Here is a 19,108-nt window from a genome sequence, read left to right on the forward strand (position 1 = left end):
GGAGCGCCCCGCAGAGCCACCCCTCCCCGACGGCGGGGCCCGGGCGGGCCGCCGCAGGAGCAGGGATGGCCGCTGAGCCGGGGCGCCCCCGCCCTCCCCTCTTTCCTGATCTTCGTGAGCAATAAAGTTGGACAAGCCTTTCTCAGGACTGGGGCTTTCAATAGACGGAAGGGGGTGGGGTTGAGGCCGATAAGGTTGTCTGGGATCCCGAGTGGGGCCCCTGCGGGCTTGGAGGTTCCCAGAGGCGGCCGAGGGCCCTGCTCGGCCTTCACCCTGAAAGGATGGTGCGGTTTCAGGATGATGGGGTTTGGGTCGTGGATCGTTGGGAGGCCCATTGAAAGAAGAGATGAAAACAGTCGGGGTTATTGGCCCCCTTTTTAAAATACACTATTGCCTGAGGGCCTTACAGTCATCCGCACCCCCCCCCCCCTCTCTGGAGGCTTCCTCTGGAGGCTTGTCCACCTGGAAGGAGCTCAACTCCATCAACTGACCCTGTCAGCAAGTCGGGGCCTGTTGTGGGGCTGCAGCCGGGGGCGCCAGGGTGCTCAGAGCCAGGTCATCCTGGCCCAGGATGCCACCTTGGTCTTCAGCGGTCATCGGACCACTGGACCCAAAGAACTTGACCAGAGCACGGGCCTGTGGCAGCTCTGAGAAGGTCTCCACAACGAGCAGCATGGCCAGGAGCCCGAGGAGCAAGTAACCTGGGGAGGAGAGGTGGGCTAGGGCAGATCCCTGCTCCCCTGCCAGGCAGGTGACCCGCCACGCCTGGCACCTGGTGCTGCTCACAGTCTTCTGAACGCAGCCATCAGGCTTCTTCCAACCGCAACCCACCCCCTAGGTAGGGCCTTCACCTGTGCCGCTTAGCCTCCCCAGCCCTTTATGGGAGTCCTGGTCCCAGCTCCTCATCCCTCATCTCCTTTCCCTCCCACTCCGTGGCAGCTGGACTCACCAAGAAGGGCCAACTGGCCAAGGTGGTAGAGCACAGGGTGTAGGCCACGGCCACGGCCCGGCAGCAGGTCCCCCAGGCCGATGGTGCTGAGTGAGCCGAAGCAGAAGTAGACGGCTTCCAGCAGGCTGCAGTCACCCTGCAGACCCCACAGCACCAGGGCCGGAAGCAGCACGAAGATCGCGGCCACCAGCAGTCCCCATCCAGCCGCCTGCAGCAACGCTGCCCTGGCCGGGGCCAGCTGCCACCGGCTGGCTCCCCAGGCCCCCAGGCGACAGAGCAGGGGCATCAGGCAGCGGCGCAGGGTGGCCAGGAGCACGAGGGAGGCTGGCAGCCCAAGGGCTGCGTAGACCATGCAGAAAGCCTTTCCGCCAGCCGACAGTGGGGCCATGTAGCCATAGCCTGGAAAGGAGCAAGGCTGTGGGCAATGAACCTGCGAGAGGGATGCTAGTGTCCCCCAACCAGGCGTCCGGCAGAAGGCTGCCCTCTGGTGGCCGAGATGATGGGAACTGTTCTGGCCCGGGCTCTAGCTGGCTTTGCTCCTCATTCCCTGGGGGTCTTAGGCAAGTCTCTTAACCTCCCTGGCCGCTCTTCTCAGTTGGTTATGTGTCCGACTCTTGATTTTGGCTAGGTCATAATCTCGGGGTCATGAAATCAAACCCCCGTGGGGCTCTGCACTGAGCCTGGAGCCTGCTTAAGACTCTCTCCCTCTTGGCGTGCCTGGGTGGCTCAGTGGGTTTAAAGCCTCTGCCTTTGGCTCAGGTCATGATCCCAGGGTGCTGGGATTGAGCCCCGCATCGGGCTCTCTGCTTGGCGGGGAGCCTGCTTCCCTTCCTCTCTCTCTCTTTGCCTGCCTCTCTGCCTACTTGTGATCTCTGTCAAATAAATAAATAAAATCTTAAAAAAAAAAAGATTCTCTCCCTCTCCCTCCCCACCCCCCACTCTCTAATAAATAAGTAGATACATAAATAAACAAACCTCTCTGACCACTCTTTTCTGGAAAATGTAGGAATTAGAAGAGGCAGTCACCTTAGGCCTCTTGTAGCTGGGACAGTTCTGAGAACTGCTGTCCTGTCCCAGGGGAGGCTGAGTGTTCTCAGATTCCTCAGCTCTGCCCTTGACCGATACAATTCTTGCAAATCCACTAGGAAGAATGGTACCCGCTGTTTCACCTCCTGAAGGAGTACTGAGACATCCCGTGTGCTAGGCCTTGCTCTAGCATCTGAGTCTGTCCGGGCCCTGCTTTGTGGTGCCGGGAGACAGGCAGGTGCTGCAAAAAAGAGGCAGTGTGCCCGAGAGGGCATTCCAGCCTGGAAAAGTATGTGCAGATTTAGGGCGAGGTGGGAGAGCAGGCAGTGCTGGGAGAACAGGACCGGCTAGTCCTGCCAAGGTGGTAAACTCAAGTGCCTGGAGGAGCCAGAGGGGAGACAAGAGGGAGTGGTGGGGACTGTGCTGCCCTGGGGAGGACACGCTCTGCCCCAAAGGGCTTGCCTCTTCCAGACAAAACGGAACCCCTCACAGGGATTCTGGCCCAGTGCAAAGAGGTTTCCTGATTGTTCACAAGAACCAGGCAATATAGACTTTCATTCAAAAAACATTTAAACACTTTCCAGGACAAAAAACCTGCAGGGCTGGGTCCCATTCCTTTATTTCTCTGGGCCTTTGCACATGCTGTTCCCTCTGCCAGGAATTTCTTCCTCCCTCATCTCCATGCCCTCTTGCCATGGCTAACATCTCATCAGGACTTCCCCCCCTGGAGACTCTCTCCTGCGTCAGTGGGCCTCATCTGTGTCCGGGGTTCACTCCATTTTCCTCCACCCAAGAATTCACCTCACAATACCTGTCCCCTCCCTTTGTCTCAGGCCCTGGGGTCTGGTCTTAGGGGGTGTCAGGGGGTGTGGCTGAGGACACACCCACCTGGCAGCTGAAGTGGAGGCACCAGTTGGGGTGTTGGTGTGGGAAGCACCAGCTGTGACATCACGCCTTGTCAGGCCTGGGCTCTGGCTGACCTTTGGGGGCTGGGAGAAGGGCTACACCCCCAGGGTCCCCAGGAGTCCCCTCCTGCCCGGCCGCCTGGCACCCTTACCCGTGGTGGTGAGGATGCTGGCAGTGAAGAGCAGGGCCGAGGGCAGGTCCCAGTTCCCGGCCTCTGAGCCATTGCCCAGGCTGGAGACCCCGTGGACCTGGGCTGCCAGAGCGGTGCCCAGCAGCTCCTCCAGGGCCCCCGGGGGCAGGCAGGCCCCATACTCCGCCTGGAAAGTGGCCAGCTCGGCTCTGAGCTTGGCCTGGAGCTGGAGCGCTGGAGGCCCCTCCAGGGTTTGAAACACCACAGCCCCAATCCCCAGGGCCAGCAGGTGGGCCACAACCAGTAGTGGGAATCGGGCCCAGGGCCTCAGAGCCCCCATGGTGAGCCGCCCGGAGTTGGAGGTGCTGTGGCAGCCGCTGCTGTGCCAACCGCAGGCACCTGGGAGGGGCTGGGCAGGGTGGGGCCGGGAGGAGGCGCTGGGGCGTGGGCGGCTGGAGACCGAGGGACGCCTGGGACCGGGAAGCCAGGGAGATGTGAACGAGCTTAGAGGCGATCGAGGTCCATTGTCCCTGTTTCTGGGCCCAGACATTTGCCCAATTCCCCGCAGCTGGGGAGATGCGGGTGTGGAGCCGCAGGGGGAGGCCTGGAGGGCAAGCGACTGGCTCGGGCCCCATGGTGGAGGCTCCTTCGAGGAGCTCGCTCAGCCACACGCACTCCGTTCACCCCCTCGGCAAGGGCTTCGATCCGGAGGACACCAGAGAAGAGGATGGACCCAGGTCCCTTCCCTCCTGCTGTCGCCACCAGAAACCCGTTAGCAAGGAAATGTGTTAACTTCACAGGGTCATATGTGCCCTGAAGGTTTTTTTGGGGGGTGGTAGTGCCCTGGGGAAGGCTCCTGCAGAAGTGAAGAGTGACGGTGCCTCCGAGGAACAGGAGAGGCCAGCCAGGCCTCTCGGGGGAGGGGGGGGAGAGGAACAGGAGACTGGCTGTGGGGGGATGAGGGTGAAGACACAAGGCCTGGGGGACAGTAGCAGCCCAGGGAGACCTACGGGGGTTATGGCAGGTGTCCTGCAAGGAGGAGGGGAGAGGAGGAGCAGGATTTGGGATGGGTCAGGTAGGGGCAGGGTGGTGAGTGGGGCCGAGGATGCCCAGTGGCCTCTGGACAGAGGTTCACCTACGTCCATTCTGAGTCCTCCCTGAGAACCCTCCATGCTCCGAGGTCCTGTCCCACAGAATAAGGGACCTGGTGGGCCTGGCTGCTGGGGAGTGGCGAGGGGGAGTCTAGGCTACCGCTCCCCAGAACCGCAGAGGGGCCCTGCCCCGGGGCTTGGCATGGGGGTGGCCGCCCACAGAGCCCTGCAGCAGTAAGAGTGTGGGGGGCCCTGTGCCAGGGCGGGTTCCTCCTCCCGGCGCCAGACCATGGCATAGAGACAAACCCAGGACAAACCTCCAGAATGCTACCCGGAGGGCCCCCCAACCCCCAGCTCGGCAAGCTGCCGAGGATGAGCAGGAAAGGCCTGCAGAAAGTGGGAGCCGAGGACGGTCTGGACCACCTGACTGAGGCCCATGGACTGGACCCCAGCCAAGGCCCAGGCCGACTGCCCATTGCGCTGGGGGCATGGAGCCCCCAGTTACCTCCAGGAAGGTGACAGGCTAGGCTTGGGGAGACAGCTTGGGGAGTTTATTTGGCTTCATTGGATCCCGAGGCCGAGGCCCCAACCCTGGCCGGGGCAGTAGGAAGGCACCCAGAGAGTCCCGGCCCCAGATTACCCCCAGGGTGGGGTGGGGGGGTCCAGGCACCAAGCCCTGGGGCAGGGGCCACAGTAGCAGGGCTTTGTCAAAAGTGCTGGTGACCGCTGAGGCTGGCCCCTCTCCCTGGCCCTTCCCCTCCTTCCTGTGCCACCCCTGGGGGCAATTCCCTGAGACAGGCTCTGGTCCTCCCAACCAGCTGGGTACAGTGTTGGGCCCCAATGGGGCAGGTAAGTTGGGGGACCCACAGGTTTTGGGGTGTGGGGGGGTGTGGGCCCCCCATCCAGTGTGAAGGCTTCCTGTGCAGTGTAGTGTTCCTGACCCCCCAGAGGGGTCCCTGGGGGAAACCGAGGCAGCTGCAGAGGCTTGCCCAGCTCCAGTGTACACTGTGGCTCTTCTAGGGCCGCTGGAGCCCAGGCGGGGGCAGCCCGGCCCACTCAAGGCCCTGCCTTGGGCGCCCACGGGGCCTGGGCGCCTATGTCTTTGGTCTGTGCCCTGCAGTCCTGAGGGCCTCCCCGGAAGGGGTTGGCAGGTGGAGAGTCCCAGAAGGGGTCCGAGTCTGGGAACAAGGTCCAGGGTGCCCGGCGAGGCGCAGGCTGGGGCGAGGACAAAGGCGAGGGCCGGGGCCCGGCTGACACAAAGCTCCAAGGGTCGATGCGGCTGCGAAGGGGTGAGGGCCGAGGTCGGCTGATGAGGCCCAGGGGCGGTGAGCGTGGGGTGCCTGGGGTGCCAGGAGCCGAGCGGGATATCCCCGGCGGGGGTGAGACGGTACTTCCTAGGAAGTGGGGGAGGAGGCATGGGGTCAGGTGGGGGTTTGCCCATCTGCACAGGGAGCTGCTTGACTCAGGACGTCCACCTCTGCCGTGTTAAGAACAAGATCTCTGGGACAGCCTGGCTTGGGCTCGGATCCCAGCTCTGCCATTTACCTCTGGGATCCTTGAGTCCCTTGATCTCTCTGTGCCCTAAGCTTCCTCACCTAGAGCCTGGGTATGACCTGAGCGCCTTGCTCAAAGGGTGGGCAGATGGGCAGGTGGTTAAGCGAGACAATAGCCCTATGGGGCCGGCCGCGGGAGGAACAGAACCTGGAGCAAGTGAGCAACCAGTAGGCGGAGCTCTCCTCCCCTCCAGATGATCATTCCTTTTATCTCACAACCCGCCCAGCCCGCCGCACCCCATCCCTGCAACTGGGTGGCTGAACTTAGAACTCAGTTCCCTCCAGGCAGCCCCCAGCCTCACTGCCCTGCGGGTCCCCCCCACCCCGCAAGCAGGCCAGCTTCGGGGCTACTCACCACGCCTCTCTTCGTCGTGCCGCCGGGGGCTCTTGGCGGACAGCTGGCCCACAGGGACCCCTAGCTCCAGCAGCAGGGGTGCAGGGGCGGGTGGGCCGGGGGCCTCCGGGGTCAGCAGGGAGGCGGGGACGTCGAGCGTCTTGGGGGAGAAGCGGATGGGCTGGGAGGGAGGCGGCTCGGCGGGGGACGCGGTGGGCAGCGCGCGGGGCGTCGGTGGCGGGGTCTCCCCACGCTCGCGGCCTGGTCCCCCCGGCGGCGGAGTTTGCAGGTCGCGGCCCAGGCCCAGGGAGGCGAGCAGGGCGGTGCCGCGTAGCAGTGCGCGCTGGATCAGCTTGGGCGTCCCGGAGCCGCTGCCCCGCTCCGCCGGGCCTGCCCGTCGCGGCTCCTCGGGCTCCGGGCTGGGCCGCTGGGGGTTACCTGGCAGTGGGGGCGGGCACACATTAGGCACTCTTCGGGCAGGGGCCACGAGGACACCTGAGTGGCCCTGGAACGAGGACCGAGTTCTGCTCCTCACCAGCGTCTTCCCGGACTCCCATTACTCCCCCACTCAGTTCCTGCCCACCAACGGGGACTCCCTCCCAACCCCAAGCCAACTTCGGTGGCCTTAGTGTCCAGCCAGGGGCATCTGCAGGGCTCCTGTGCCCTGTGTCCACCTCCTTCTTGTCTGGTCAGGCCGGGTCCTTTTGCCCACCTCCCCCTACTAGATCAATAGCTTGTACCGGGCACACAGGCCAGTTCCAACGTACACAACAGCACCGAGAGGCATGTGTCACTGTCCCTCTCCTAGAAATGAGGAAACTGAGACTCAGAGTGGTCAGTGCCAGGCTCAAGCTCACTGATTTAGGGGCATATGTTATCCGATCCTCATGTAGGGGTTCCAGGCTCAGAGAGGTTAAGGGTGTGTCTAAGGCTGCACAGCCAGGGAGGGCTGGAGATGGCCTCACTCCAGGTGGAGGCAACAGGGCCTTCACTCCCCATCAATTCCCACCCAGACTCTGCTCTGGATTTCAGGACATTGGTGTCCTGCCTATGGGCCTAAGGTTGACCTGACTCCGTTCTAGACCACCAGGGGCAACTCTGGGGAACCACACATTGAGAAGGCAGTGGTGGTAGGGTCCTTTGGTCCTGTGATGGCCTCCCACAAAGCCCAATTTTGTCAACTCCTCTTTGGCTCTAGAACTTGCCATGGCTCTCCATTACCACTAACATAAAGTCCAAGCCCCTTGGCTGGGCTTTCAAAGCCTTCTCGCACTCTGCCCACCTTGCGCCCAGCCTGGAGCAGGACATGAGACTGGGTATCCAGAGGAAGAAATGCAATGGTGGGGAAATTGAGCTTTTACTAGCAGGAACTCAGTTCGGGGTCCCTTTTCTCAGCTACAGCCCTTACCCAGGCTCTGACCCATCCTCGCGCCCCCACCCCAGGTCCCTGCCTTCTAAAATGCAAATTGGCCAAATTCATTCTCATTTCTGGCCCTTCCTGAACTGGCTCCCGCCTGCTTTTCTGGCTTCACCCACCCATTCACTCAACCAACATCTGCTGGGACTAGGCTGGGCCCCACAGACCCAGGGGATGAAGTCCTGGCCCTCACCTGCTGCCCGAAACCTGTAACTCCCAGGCTGTCAACTCCCCTCCGGGTCCCAGCCCGGCTTCCTCTCCCCTGGGTGTGGAAAGCCAGGTGCCTGCACACACACTGTTCCCTCTGCCCAGCACACCTTTTCCACCTCGCCTTTCTGTGATCCCTTATTCACCATTTAAGACCTAGGTGAAGGGTCCCCTCCTCTGTGAAACCCTGCTATGTTAATTACAACAAGAAATATACATTGAGTCTTCATCTCATTTTTGGCACAGAACTCCTGAACTCCCAGCTCTTCCTAAAGGATCGGATCACAGAAGCAAAAGGTGCTTCTCTGCTCTTCCTAACCAGCCCCTTTTAATCACATTTACGTTCAGGTTAATGGGGTCACTTCTGGAAAGCTCATAAGGAAGGGGGTCTAGTTGCTGGCAGCACAGACCACAGGACTAGAGAGCTGGAGACTGAGGTCTATCACCAACAGCCAATGGTTAACTCAACTGATCACGTTCACATAATGAAGGCTCCATCAAAACCCTAGCCAAGGGGTTCTGAGAGCATCCAGGTCGGCCTGCACCTGGAGGAGCTACGCGTGGCGCCCGCAGAGAGGGTACCGAAGCCCCACGCCCCCTCCCACATGCCTTGCCCTGCGCATCTCTTCCCTCTGGCTGTTCTCGAGCGATGTCCTTTATAATTAACTGGTAATCTAGTAAATAAGCGTTTTTCCTGAGCTCTTTGAGCCATTCTAGCAACTGATCAAAGGTGACGGGAACCTCTGATTTAGAAGCAGCACAGGGGACAACCGGACTTGGGGCTGGAGACCGAGGTGGGGCGGAGATGCGGGGTAGGGAGGGGTCTTGTGGGACAGAGCCCTTCACCTGGGGGCTAGCCTGTCAGAACTGACTGTGAGCCACACATCTGGTGTCAGAAGTGGAGGGGGTGGCACCTAAGGGAGAACAAGGTTTTTTCTTGCTTCTAGAAGACTTCCTGGAAGGCCCCCTCCCACCAGAGCGCTTATGGCTCTCATCAGGCCTGACACAGCCGCTTCCTGCTGCCTGCTGCTCTCACTTGTTTCTGAGCTGCCCCGACCGCCAGACTAGGCCCGCCCCCAGATCATGGCAGGGCTGATTCCTAACGTGTCCATGACTGGCTCCTAAAATGCACTGACACAGTCTGATGGAAGAGTCCGTTCTCCTGCTCCCCTGCAACAGCCACACAAGCTGAGTGCTACGCTCCCACTATGCAGGTGAAGGCACGGGCCATTTATAAAATTAAGCAGAAGAGGAGACAAACATGTCTCACACCAGCAGGAAAAGTGAGACAGAGTTAAGGGGAGATGGAAGTCAGTCTGCAAAATGGAAAGCATAAAGACATTCCTGTGGTCAATGGCCTGAGAAACAGAGGTTTCCAAGAGGTACGTGCCTTGCTCGAGGTAATTCAGGAAGGGGTTCCTTGAATTTGCCTCTGAGCTTCCTAGCATGAGGAGGAGGCATCCCTGGGTTTAGGATAAGGGAGTACAACCATTTTCGACCCACGGATGCGGATGAAATCGTTTCCGTGAGACCTCACAGCAAGGACACACCATGTGGTCGTTAATGGCTCTAGGACAACATACTTCGTGTTGAACCTGAACCAGAATCCCGGGGACATGAGCATGAGAGGGGCTGTTGCCTCAGTGCAGGCTGACTGTTCTACCAGCAGGCAACTCACTGCGGCCCATTCCCCAGTAGTGAGGCCCTTGCCTGAGCAAACTCACAGGGTTTTCTTCGATTCTCAGCCAGCCTTCTGACTCTGTGGGTGGCTGAGAGGTCAAGGTCATATACTCTCCTGGACCCAAGATGGCCACTGGAGTGTGGACTTGTGCTCAGAGAACCAAGTGCTCGGCCAGCAGCTGGGCTGGGGTAGGGGAGCTCCTTCCAAATAAGGTGCAAGCTTGTGGAGGTTCAGGCCCTTTTGTTCCTACTCCTGCTTGCTTGGGAAGGGCAGGCCCAGAGGGCTCTGCCGAGCATGGTAGGGGGGGCCTCAACCTAAACACCTGGGTTGACGGGACTTTAAGTTCTCTATTGGCCCTTCTAGCTTGGTACATTCAAGAGCAGGTGAATCCAAGCTTCCCCCTTGGCCTTCCAATGCTCCCTTCAGTCCCTGCAGTCCAGCCAGCCTGGGGCAGTGCAATTCCTGGAGCGGGGAATGGTGTGTCAGAGGACGGTCCAGGGTCCTGCCTCTAGAGTCAGACCTGGGTTCAAATCTCTCCTCTGCTGGGTACCCCACATCAAACCAAAGAACCTCTCTGCACCTCTCTGTATGTGCCCAGCCCTTTCTTCAGGTGAAAGCTTTTAAGGCTCTCAAATCCTGAGGCTTAGGATCCTCAAAAGCTGAGGGCTCTAGGTAAGGTGACTTTACCTCTTAGAGCCCCGATTTTCTCATCTCTAAAATGGCAAAAATAACAGCACGTCCCTCACTGGGTTGTTGCTCAGATGGAATGCCTGCTGCCCATAACTGCCGCTGTCCTCACGGAGAAGAGAACAGCTCAGACCCGGATGCAGTGAGAGCAGGCCCTGGATTCCCTCCCCCCCACCCCCCACCCCTGCTCAGCTTGCTTATCCTCTTCTCACCTGCAGGATCCCCAGAAGGGACTCTGAGAAGCATAGTTTGGCAGGCACCTGCCCGGCTCCACTATGCACGGTCCCCTCTCTGGACCCAGCTTCCCTTGGGTCCCAGATGGGCAGTACCAATCCCTGTCTTCCTTCCCTCCCTGCAACCTGCCAAAGCCTGGCTGCTGCTACAGGGCCAGGACCGAGCCCTCTCACAGGCCAGGCCGCACTGAGAGAGGCCGCACTCTGGGCCCCCTGAAGCCTGGGTTGCACCTGGCTCAGCTGTGGACTTATAGGGCAGATGTGAATACTAGGAACGGCCTGCCCTACAGTTAATTTCTTGTAGTTCTCCCCATAGTACCCACAGAAGTGCAGCAAGAGCCTGCTAGGGATAGACAAAGCCACTCACCATTGAGCATTGGGGGTGTGGAAGGAGATCCCAAGGAGGACGAGTCATCTGAATCCAGGTACCACGTGGCTTCGTCCAAGCGGGACCTTCTCCTGGGGAGGGAAGTCGGGCTTTAGCAATCTTAGGACTATTGGGAGGCAGATGATGGTGGGGTGGGGACACTCAGCACTCACCTCCCATTCTGGGCTTCCCCAGGCTTGGGGGAACTGGGGCCCCAGGCCCAGCATGCTCGCCGTTCTCCATTGCTTGAGTCCTCCAGACGTCGGGGGGACTGGCGGCCCCATGCCTGGCCTGGTTCTGCGGGTTCCACTGTAGGAGGAGAACCAGGGAGTCTGAGCTGAGACCAGGAGCCCCATCATGAGAGTCAGGCACCAGGGACAGCTTCTTAGAGGATGGGGGATCAGGCTGGAGCCCATGCTATTCCAAGGGTGGGCTTTGGGCCACAGAGAATCTGAAGAGAACTGAGACGGGGTGGGTGGGTTTGGGTCCTGGGGCTAGCACTCGGGTGGGGTATAGTTAGTTCACTGGGGCAATCTTGTCTGGGTTTGAATTCTGGCCCTGCCCCTCATTAGCTGTGTGACATTTGGCAAGTTACTTTTTTCACTTTTCTCATCTATGAAACTTAGAGCAAATGAATGCTGCCTGAGAACTCAGAGGTACCAGCCTAGTCAGACAGCGGAGGGAGCCTGGGTGCGAGCAGTCAGAGGAGGAGACAGTGGGTGGAACCCACCTCCTAAGATAAGGTTTGACAGAAGAGAAGGGGCCGTGGAGGGGTTTCACATGAGAAGAGGTTTCTTACACTGGATCGCCCGGAACCGGGGGAAGGTGGGCGAATCCCCAGCTCCGACCTCGAAGACGTTTCTCCTCCGGTCCAGGCCAGGTGAGGCCTGCACAGTGATGCGGTGTTTGAAGTCTGGGGTTGGGGGAAAGCAGGGGAAAGGTTTGTGGTGAAGAAGAGCCAGGATTCCAGCCCTCAGGGCCATCAGCCGGCTCCCAGGCCACGAAGGCAGCGCAGGGACCGGGCCTGGCACGGTAGCTGTGGGACTGGGGCCCGCATCACTGCCTTCCTGGCCCGTCAGACTCTCTCGGTAAGAAAAGCGGACGGGGGCGCCTGGGTGGCTCAGTGGGTTAAGCCGCTGCCTTCGGCTCAGGTCATGATCTCAGGGTCCTGGGATCGAGTCCCGCATCGGGCTCTCTGCTTGCCTCTCTGCCTACTTGTGATCTCTCTCTATCAAAGAAAAGCGGACGGCCTGGACGCCAGCATCCGAAGAAGCCAGACGCAGTCGGAGATTGCCGGAGGGGACGCGCCAAGTCCCCCAGGCCTTACCGGAACTTTCATGAGCCCCGCCCCTCCGCGGGCGCAGCCACTCCCCGGCCGCCATGCAAATATTTCCGCCAGAACCCGCCCACACACGAAAACAGCGCTCCCGGCCCCACCCCTTCCAGCCCTCGGCTCACAGGTCCACCCACCAACTTCCCCGACCAATCCCAGTATGGCCAGCACAAGCCTGACCCCGCCCTCCTCCGCTCACGCAGCCAATGGCTGGGCCCCGCCCCTTACCGAGGGGCATGCTGATGCGCTCGCCGCCGTCCCGCGCGCGGAGCTTGCTGCGCTTGAAGGTGCCACGACGGCGGCGAACGTGCGGCCGCTCGCGGTCCACCTGCTGCAACAGCAGCGTCAGCTCGCGCTCGAACACCTCCAGCTCCCACTGAGCCAGCAGGTGCTCGCGCCGCCGCAGCTGCTCCGCCTGTGACCGCTGCTCACGCGCAGCCCGGGTCAGCTCCTCCTCGCGGCTCAGAAGTTCCTGTGCCAGGGACAGTGAAGGCAGTGGGATCAGCCCGGTACAGACTCTGCCCCAAGAAGACCGGGGAGGCACTTCCTTTCCTTTTCCAATCGGGACCCCTACCTTTTCCTTGGCCCGCAGCTCGTCGAAGAGGCCTTGGATCTCGCGCTTCCAGCCTTCCTGCATGGAATGGAAGGAGTCCCGCGGCATTTCCCGCAGGACTTGCGCCTCCAGCGCCTCCAGCTGCTGCAGGATGGAGGCAAAGTCGGGCCTGCGGTGGGGGTCCTGCGCCCAGCAGTCTGGGGACACGGAGTGGAGGGGGCACAGAGTGAGAAGGGGTCTGTGGGGGGATGTGTCTTGTGCCAAGGAGCTCTGCCTCTCCCCCTCCAGTCCCCTTACCTGCCATGAGCTGAGCGAAGGGCTCAGGGCAGGTGGACGGGATGGGCAGCGTAAGCTTGTTGACGGCTACTCCGTAGGCTACAGCAAGGCAGTCGATACCACGGTAGGGCACCTCCCCAGTCAGCAGCTCCCACAGCAGCACCCCAAAACTGTGGGCAAGACAAAGGGTCGTGTTCCCTCCTCTACTTACTCAATGCCATTTCACCCCAAAGCAATGAGGAGCCAAATGATTTGAGTTCCCTCTCCCAGGGGTCTGCCTTTCTGCCCAGCCCTCGATTTCCATACCCCCCTTGGCCCTCCTCAGCCCCACAGATGGCCTTGTCCAGGCTGCAGCCAGGTCTCACCTCCAGACATCGCTGCCCTTAGAGAAGGTGGAGGCCTTGATAACTTCAGGAGCCATCCAGGCATAGGTGCCTGCTGCGCTCATTTGTGTGGTTTTGTGCCACTCCCGGGCCAGGCCGAAGTCCGTGATCTTCAAGGTCTTGTGGTCCATGTCATCGCCTTCAATGGGCTGCAGCAGCAGAACTGGGGAAGAGGGGGGCAGGACTGTGGGTACTCCGTGTTCAGATCGTGGGGTCAAGGGAGGAGCTAGAAGCAAACCATCATCTGACAGACATGCTGGCTAAATACTGGGAGCACAGAGGTGATCTTGCTCTGGACGGTTGAGGTAGAATCAGACAAAAGTAGCCATACTGGGAAACGTGGTTGGAGGGGCTCCTTGAGGCCAGGCTTTTATGCTCAGCTCTAGCACTCCCAAAACAGCCTCTGAGGCACACATCATCACCCCCATTTTACAGAAAAGGAAACTGGGCAGAGAAATGACTTGCTGAGATCATATGCAAATAAAGAACAGATTTCAACCCCGTCTGTGTGGTTCTTAAGCTGGTGTTCATTGCAGAGAAACCCCTGTGTCTTGTCATGTTGCTGAGGCAGGAGTGTGAATTAGGACCTCCCTTGGGATGGGGAGCAAGAGGGAACCCCTTGGTGAGAAAGGAAACCCAGTACGCCCCAGTGCCCATACCCCCTCATGGCTGGTACAACCCCGCCCAGATGAGAGCCTCCAACCAAAGATGTCTGCCGCTGCAGAGCTGGATGTGAAGAACAAGGGGGTTCGAGAAGCGAAGGTTCTCGGCCAGAAAAGGAGGAGCTTGGGACAAATGTGGGAGTGGATGGTCACATCCGACAGGGGCTTGTGGAGCTGACCCAAGGGGGGCCTTGTATACAGAGAAGCAGCAGCTTGCAAATCTCATCAGGACAAACATGGCTCAAATGAGAGAAGGTTTTGAGGAACAGAAAGACGATAAAGTCATAGAATCATCAAGGGTTTGAAAAAGCCTCTCCCTTTCCTGGTAAATGTAGAGAAGCGACATTCAAACCAACTACCTTTCTGAACATATGTCATTTCAGGACGCACATACCTCTCAGCTGTCCTGGCCAGGGTGACGGCACTACTCTGGGGCAGCTTAGGGTAGGGGCAGAGGGGTGGAGCAGAGGGGATGGGCACCTAACCCAGCCTGGTGAAAGGGAGGACTTCTCAGAGGAGGTGGCGGGACCAGGGGTAAAGCCCTAACTCCCGATCCCAGAGCTTGGTCACTGGCCAAGTTCTCTGGGCCTTGTGGGGACACCTGGCCCTTCTGTCCACCCCTCCCTTCAGTCTTTGATCCTGGGGCCTCTGCCTGCTTGTGCCGTTTCCTTAGGTCCTCCCCTAGCCTCAGCCTTTTCAGTGTCAGTGGTCCTCAGAGCGTGGCCTCTCCTCAACCCCTACCCACTGTCCCCGGGCTGTCTTGGCCTCTCCTAAGTGCCCGCTGCCCCCTCCCCATGGGCCCTCCCACATCTGGAGCTCTGCGCCAGGAGTGGGTTCAGCTGTCCATCACTGCTCTATCTCATGTCCAAATGCCCTCCCGCCCCCACCTTCATCCTCCCACTGCGGGGCAAATCTCCCTGCAATTTCTCCTAATCCAGGGAACGGTCCTGCCATCCACCCTCTTCTCTTCTGGAGCCAGACTGGGGCTGAGTCCTGAATTATTCATAAAGCTACGGATAACAAAACCCACCTCGGATGGTCGGCATAAGCATTTAACAAGTTCACTTTTTTTTTTTTTTTTTTTAAAGGAGGCTCCATGCCTGGTGTGGAGCCCAACCCAGGGCTTGAACTCACAACCCTGAGATCAGGACCTGAATGAGATCAAGAGTCAGACACTCAACCAACTGAGCCCCAACCCCCACCAGCACCCCCAGCAAGATTGCACTTTTTAAATCCTTAGTACAGGGTGGGATGTTTACTCTGAGTGTCCTAAAGCCTGTCCGCTGTCCTAAAGATTAGTTCTCCGCCATCTCGAGTCGGCTCTCCTCACGGTCCTCTGTTACAAGCATTCCCCGATTTGCAACAGCCTCTGGCCTGGGTCCTGGAGGCTCAGAACCGGACCATTTAGTAAACACTACACAGGTTCATTCCAAAGCAGAACCAGAACAGGGTGAGGGCAGGTGGCTGGAGTGGAACCAGCCGGAGGGTCTGCGTGTTGAGGCTGGAGAGGGACTCCGGTTTCCTCTGGTCACAGGATCCACCCATCCTCCTTAAGACCCACCGGTCAGGCCTCTAGCCACTTGAACCTCACAGACCAGTGAAGCACTTTCCGCACCAACATCTCTGGCTAGGAGGCCAGCCTCCCCTCTTCCATCACATAATCTGAGGCCCAGAGATAGGCAGCCTCTCATCCAAGCCTTGGGACTTCTTTGTCCTGGTGACCTGTCACCTCCCGCCCCCCAACTTGGCTTGACACCTTTGAATCCTTATCCTCATCTCCACATCCCCTTGAATTTGTCCCAACCCAAATTGCTCATTTGGCGCCTGATCTAGACCTTGGGGAAGGGGTAGTCAGGAGCCACCTGGAGGAGAGGGGGCTGGAGATCCCAAGATCTCAGTCCCCATGTGGGGCTTCCTGGCCTCTGGAAGGGCCCTGGCCCCCAGCCCCCTCCCCAGGCTGGCCTCTGTGGGGCTAGGGAGTGGTGTGCACAGCTCACACCTCTTCCGCTTCCCTCCATGGTCCCTACTTCTCCTTTCTGGGAGGCCTGGGCCAGGTCTCCAACTGGGGGGGAGTCCTTTGGGGGAGCATTGGGGGAGGTCAGACCCAGGCTGGGCTGGCTGGTTAGTCCTGTGACTCGTGGGCCTGGAGAATTCCCCCTCCACTCCCCGCCAGGCTTCCTCACAAGGCCCCCATTGTCCAGGAAAATCACGCCATTGTTTCCTGCCTGTGCCCCCCCAACCCAGGGACTCCCCCCACCATCCCGCAGACAGCACCCCAGGCCTAGGACTGGGGTCTTCGAGGTGGGAGGCCAGGCTCAGGGAGACTGAGGGCACCTTCCCTGTCCTTCACCACCACCCAGACTCTGGGAGAGACATACAGGATGGGGGGGATGTAACCCCTGGCTCCTTCCTCTCCCACAGAAACCCCCCCCCACCCTTGGCTCTTTCCTCCCCTGCAGGCAGCTGGGCTGGGGAGGGAGCAGAGGCTGGAGCAGGGGCAGGAAGCCGGCTCAGGGGCAGCAGGAAACGCAGGAAGCAGTGGGGAGGGTGGGGAGCAGGGGCCTGGGCTATTGTTCCATTTTTTCTGGAAAGAAAACTGGAGGAAAAACAGAAGAAGGGAGTCCCCTCCCCCAAGGCCTTCGGGGAATCTCCCTTGGGTTGGTGCAGGGAGTGGGGGTCCCTGGAGGGCTAGAGAGAGGGAGGGAGGCTGAGCAGTGCGAAGTGCCCCACTGGATGAGGGGAGTAGGGGGGTGGCCGGCAGGCCTCCCCAGATCCCTCCAGTCCTGGCAGGGACTCGGATATTATTGGGTCCTGCCTTTCTCTCCCCACAAGTCACTTGTATACGGCCAGCCCAGGCCATGCAGCCCAAAATATCCATGCTCACTACCCCCCAGGAGCTGCCCATGTCTCTCAATAACCCATCAGCCCCAGCCCTGTGTCTCCACTACTGGGGGGCGGGGTATGTGGCGCTGGGCCCTGCCTCTTTGCCTTCGCTCTGGCCCAGGCCCTAACCAAAACATCCAGCTGGTGCCTCATTGAACGCGGCCTGCTTCTGGCCTGGTGTGAAGCTTGTCTCCTCCAGGAAGCCCTCTGAGCCTGTCACTCACTTGTCTCGGACCCATGCTGGGCAGTGTGTTGGGCCTAAGATGGCTGGAGGTGGAGTACCTTACTGCTTAAATCTCCCTTAGCCCCACCATGCCCACCCCAAGTGCTAACTCTAGGTAAGGCCCTCTCGGTGATCCAGACCGCAAATGTCTACCCGCACAGCTGCAGACCCACCACATGGCAGGCAGCAGATGCCAGGCCCCTCCAGCCCCTTACGCCATTTCACCTTCCTGGTCACTCCCTTTATCCAGAGTCCAAAATTGAGGCTCTGAGTTGAAATAACCAGCTAAAGGTCATGTACTTAGGGGTACGGGCAGGGCCAGAATTCCAGCCCTGTCCCCAGCCTTGACCACCAGGGGTGGGGGGCCGGGCAGGGAGGCTTTCCACTCCAAGATCTCTGTTCTGGAAGCGCTTTCTACCCCCAGAGCACAGCATCAACAGCACATGGGCGAACTTGAGGGGAGAGAAAGATGAGTGCCAGCATCCAGAGCTCATGGTTACGCAGAATGCCTACGACTCACCTGGGAGATCCCAATTTTCTAACCTGGCAGCCGGGAGCTGGGGCCAAGGACTGCTGAGGCTCGGGCGCAAAGGACTGTTTGGTGCCTGGGTCTCCGGCTTTGGGGCCGGTGTGGGCCCATGGCGCTCCGAGTCAACTGGGCTCCCCTAGGACAAGAGCTCCAGCCTCTAGTAGACCCCCCAGGTGGCTCAGCTGAGAGCTGGCAGGTGTGTGCTTGGGCCATGCCGCCCTCCAACCATGCTCCCCGAAACTCACTGTTGTTGGACTTGAGGTCTCGGTGGATGACAGGCACCAGGGCCTCACAGTGCAGGTAGTGCATCCCGCGGGCTATCTGCACAGCCCAGTTGACTAGCACGTGTGGGGGCACACGCCGCCCGGCCAGGGCACGGCTGAGGGGCCCACCGGCCGCGTACTCCATCACCAAGCACAGGTTGGGCTCCTCCAGACACACGGCCTTGAGGGCAATGATGTTGGGGTGTGCCAGCATGGCGAAAAGCCGGGCCTCCTGGCGCACGCTCTCAGCTGTCACACTGATGTCCTCATCGGGGTCCTGGCGAGCCGCCTTCACGGCCACCAGCTCACCTCGCCAGCTGCCGCGGTAGACCTTGCCGAAGCCGCCGATGCCGATCACCTCCTCCAGCCGCAGCTCTTGGAAGCTAGCCACCTCGCAGGGGGGCGGGCCACCGCCCCGAGACACATAGTTGGATGGAAAGATGCCCACCTGGCCGCCCACCTGGCCCGCCCACCAGCCCTCATCGCCAGAGATGGCTGCATCCCGGGACAGCACCTCCACACGGTCGCCCTTCCTCAGGGCCAGTTCGTCCTGCCCATTGGGCTCGTAGTCAAACAGGGCTGTCCACACAGGGTTGGCATAAGCCGCTGTCTTCGGGGACCCCTCTGGCCAGACTCCGCTGCCGCCGCCCCCACCGCCCCCACCACCACTGCCATTCCACGACCCCAGCGGGCTCTTGAGAAAGAGGTTCTTCAAGGGCTCCATGGCTGGGAGCCGATATTGGGGGCAAGCGGGGTACCTTCCCTGGGTGCCCCTGGTCCCCACCCCCGCTGGCGCCCGAGGCCCTAGTCCCGGAACCTGGGCATCCGGGCCCTGGCCCTCAGCCCCAGACCCAAACCTCTCTGGGGAGCCAGGAGTATTGACTCCCGGCCCCCCGCATCTCGGGCGTCTGAAGGGCCACCCAGGGCAGTGTGGTCAGGCTTTGGGGGTGGGACCCCGAGGCCTCCGGCGTCTCACCATGGCCAGCTTGGAGGGACCGGGAATGTCCCTCAGTCCCGGAGCAGTCCTGGGAGGTTGGCTCCAGCACTCGCCCAGCGCAAGGTGGGGCCAGCAAGAAGGCAGCGCCTGGACTCCGTTGGGTCTTTTTGCGCACAGGGGGTGGCTGGAGTGTCCCTAGTTGGGCCGAGCTGCGGCTTCCCAATCCGGCTCCCTCAGCCCGACGGCTCCAACCCCGTTCCCTTCTTCCTCCTCCCTTTGTACTTTGGCCCGGGGGCGGGAGGCAGAGGTGGAGGGTGGAGTTTCACTTTTTTCCGCTCTTCTCCCTCCTGCAGGAAACAGCATCAGATGACGCGGGCGGGTAGACTGCTCCCCTCCCAGAGGCTGCCGGCGCTGGTCCCGGCAGTTCCCGGGTAGGCGGGCAATGAAGGGCAGGAGGGGATGGGTATCCCCAAATGCCCATCCCT

General features: G+C 60.4%; 2 protein-coding genes across 2 annotated transcripts; both read right to left on the reverse strand.

Moving 5' to 3' along the window:
• Nucleotides 1-449: 449 nt before the first annotated feature.
• KCNK7 (potassium two pore domain channel subfamily K member 7) lies at nucleotides 450-3,400 on the reverse strand. Its single transcript, XM_044259678.1, has 3 exons — nucleotides 3,033-3,400; nucleotides 950-1,348; nucleotides 450-701 (listed from the first exon to the last, which is right to left on the reverse strand). Exons 1-3 carry the CDS (start codon nucleotides 3,349-3,351, stop codon nucleotides 496-498), a joined length of 924 nt encoding a protein of 307 aa, XP_044115613.1. The 5' UTR covers nucleotides 3,352-3,400; the 3' UTR covers nucleotides 450-495.
• A 1,236-nt stretch (nucleotides 3,401-4,636) lies between these two features.
• MAP3K11 (mitogen-activated protein kinase kinase kinase 11) lies at nucleotides 4,637-19,097 on the reverse strand. Its single transcript, XM_044259687.1, has 10 exons — nucleotides 17,669-19,097; nucleotides 13,109-13,289; nucleotides 12,765-12,913; nucleotides 12,489-12,664; nucleotides 12,143-12,386; nucleotides 11,381-11,494; nucleotides 10,755-10,890; nucleotides 10,582-10,673; nucleotides 6,011-6,427; nucleotides 4,637-5,496 (listed from the first exon to the last, which is right to left on the reverse strand). Exons 1-10 carry the CDS (start codon nucleotides 18,408-18,410, stop codon nucleotides 5,159-5,161), a joined length of 2,589 nt encoding a protein of 862 aa, XP_044115622.1. The 5' UTR covers nucleotides 18,411-19,097; the 3' UTR covers nucleotides 4,637-5,158.
• Between the last annotated feature and the right edge of the window lie 11 nt (nucleotides 19,098-19,108).

The sequence above is a fragment of the Neovison vison genome, chromosome 7 (genome assembly GCF_020171115.1).
Source record: "Neovison vison isolate M4711 chromosome 7, ASM_NN_V1, whole genome shotgun sequence".
NCBI classification, from domain to species: domain Eukaryota; kingdom Metazoa; phylum Chordata; class Mammalia; order Carnivora; family Mustelidae; genus Neogale; species Neogale vison.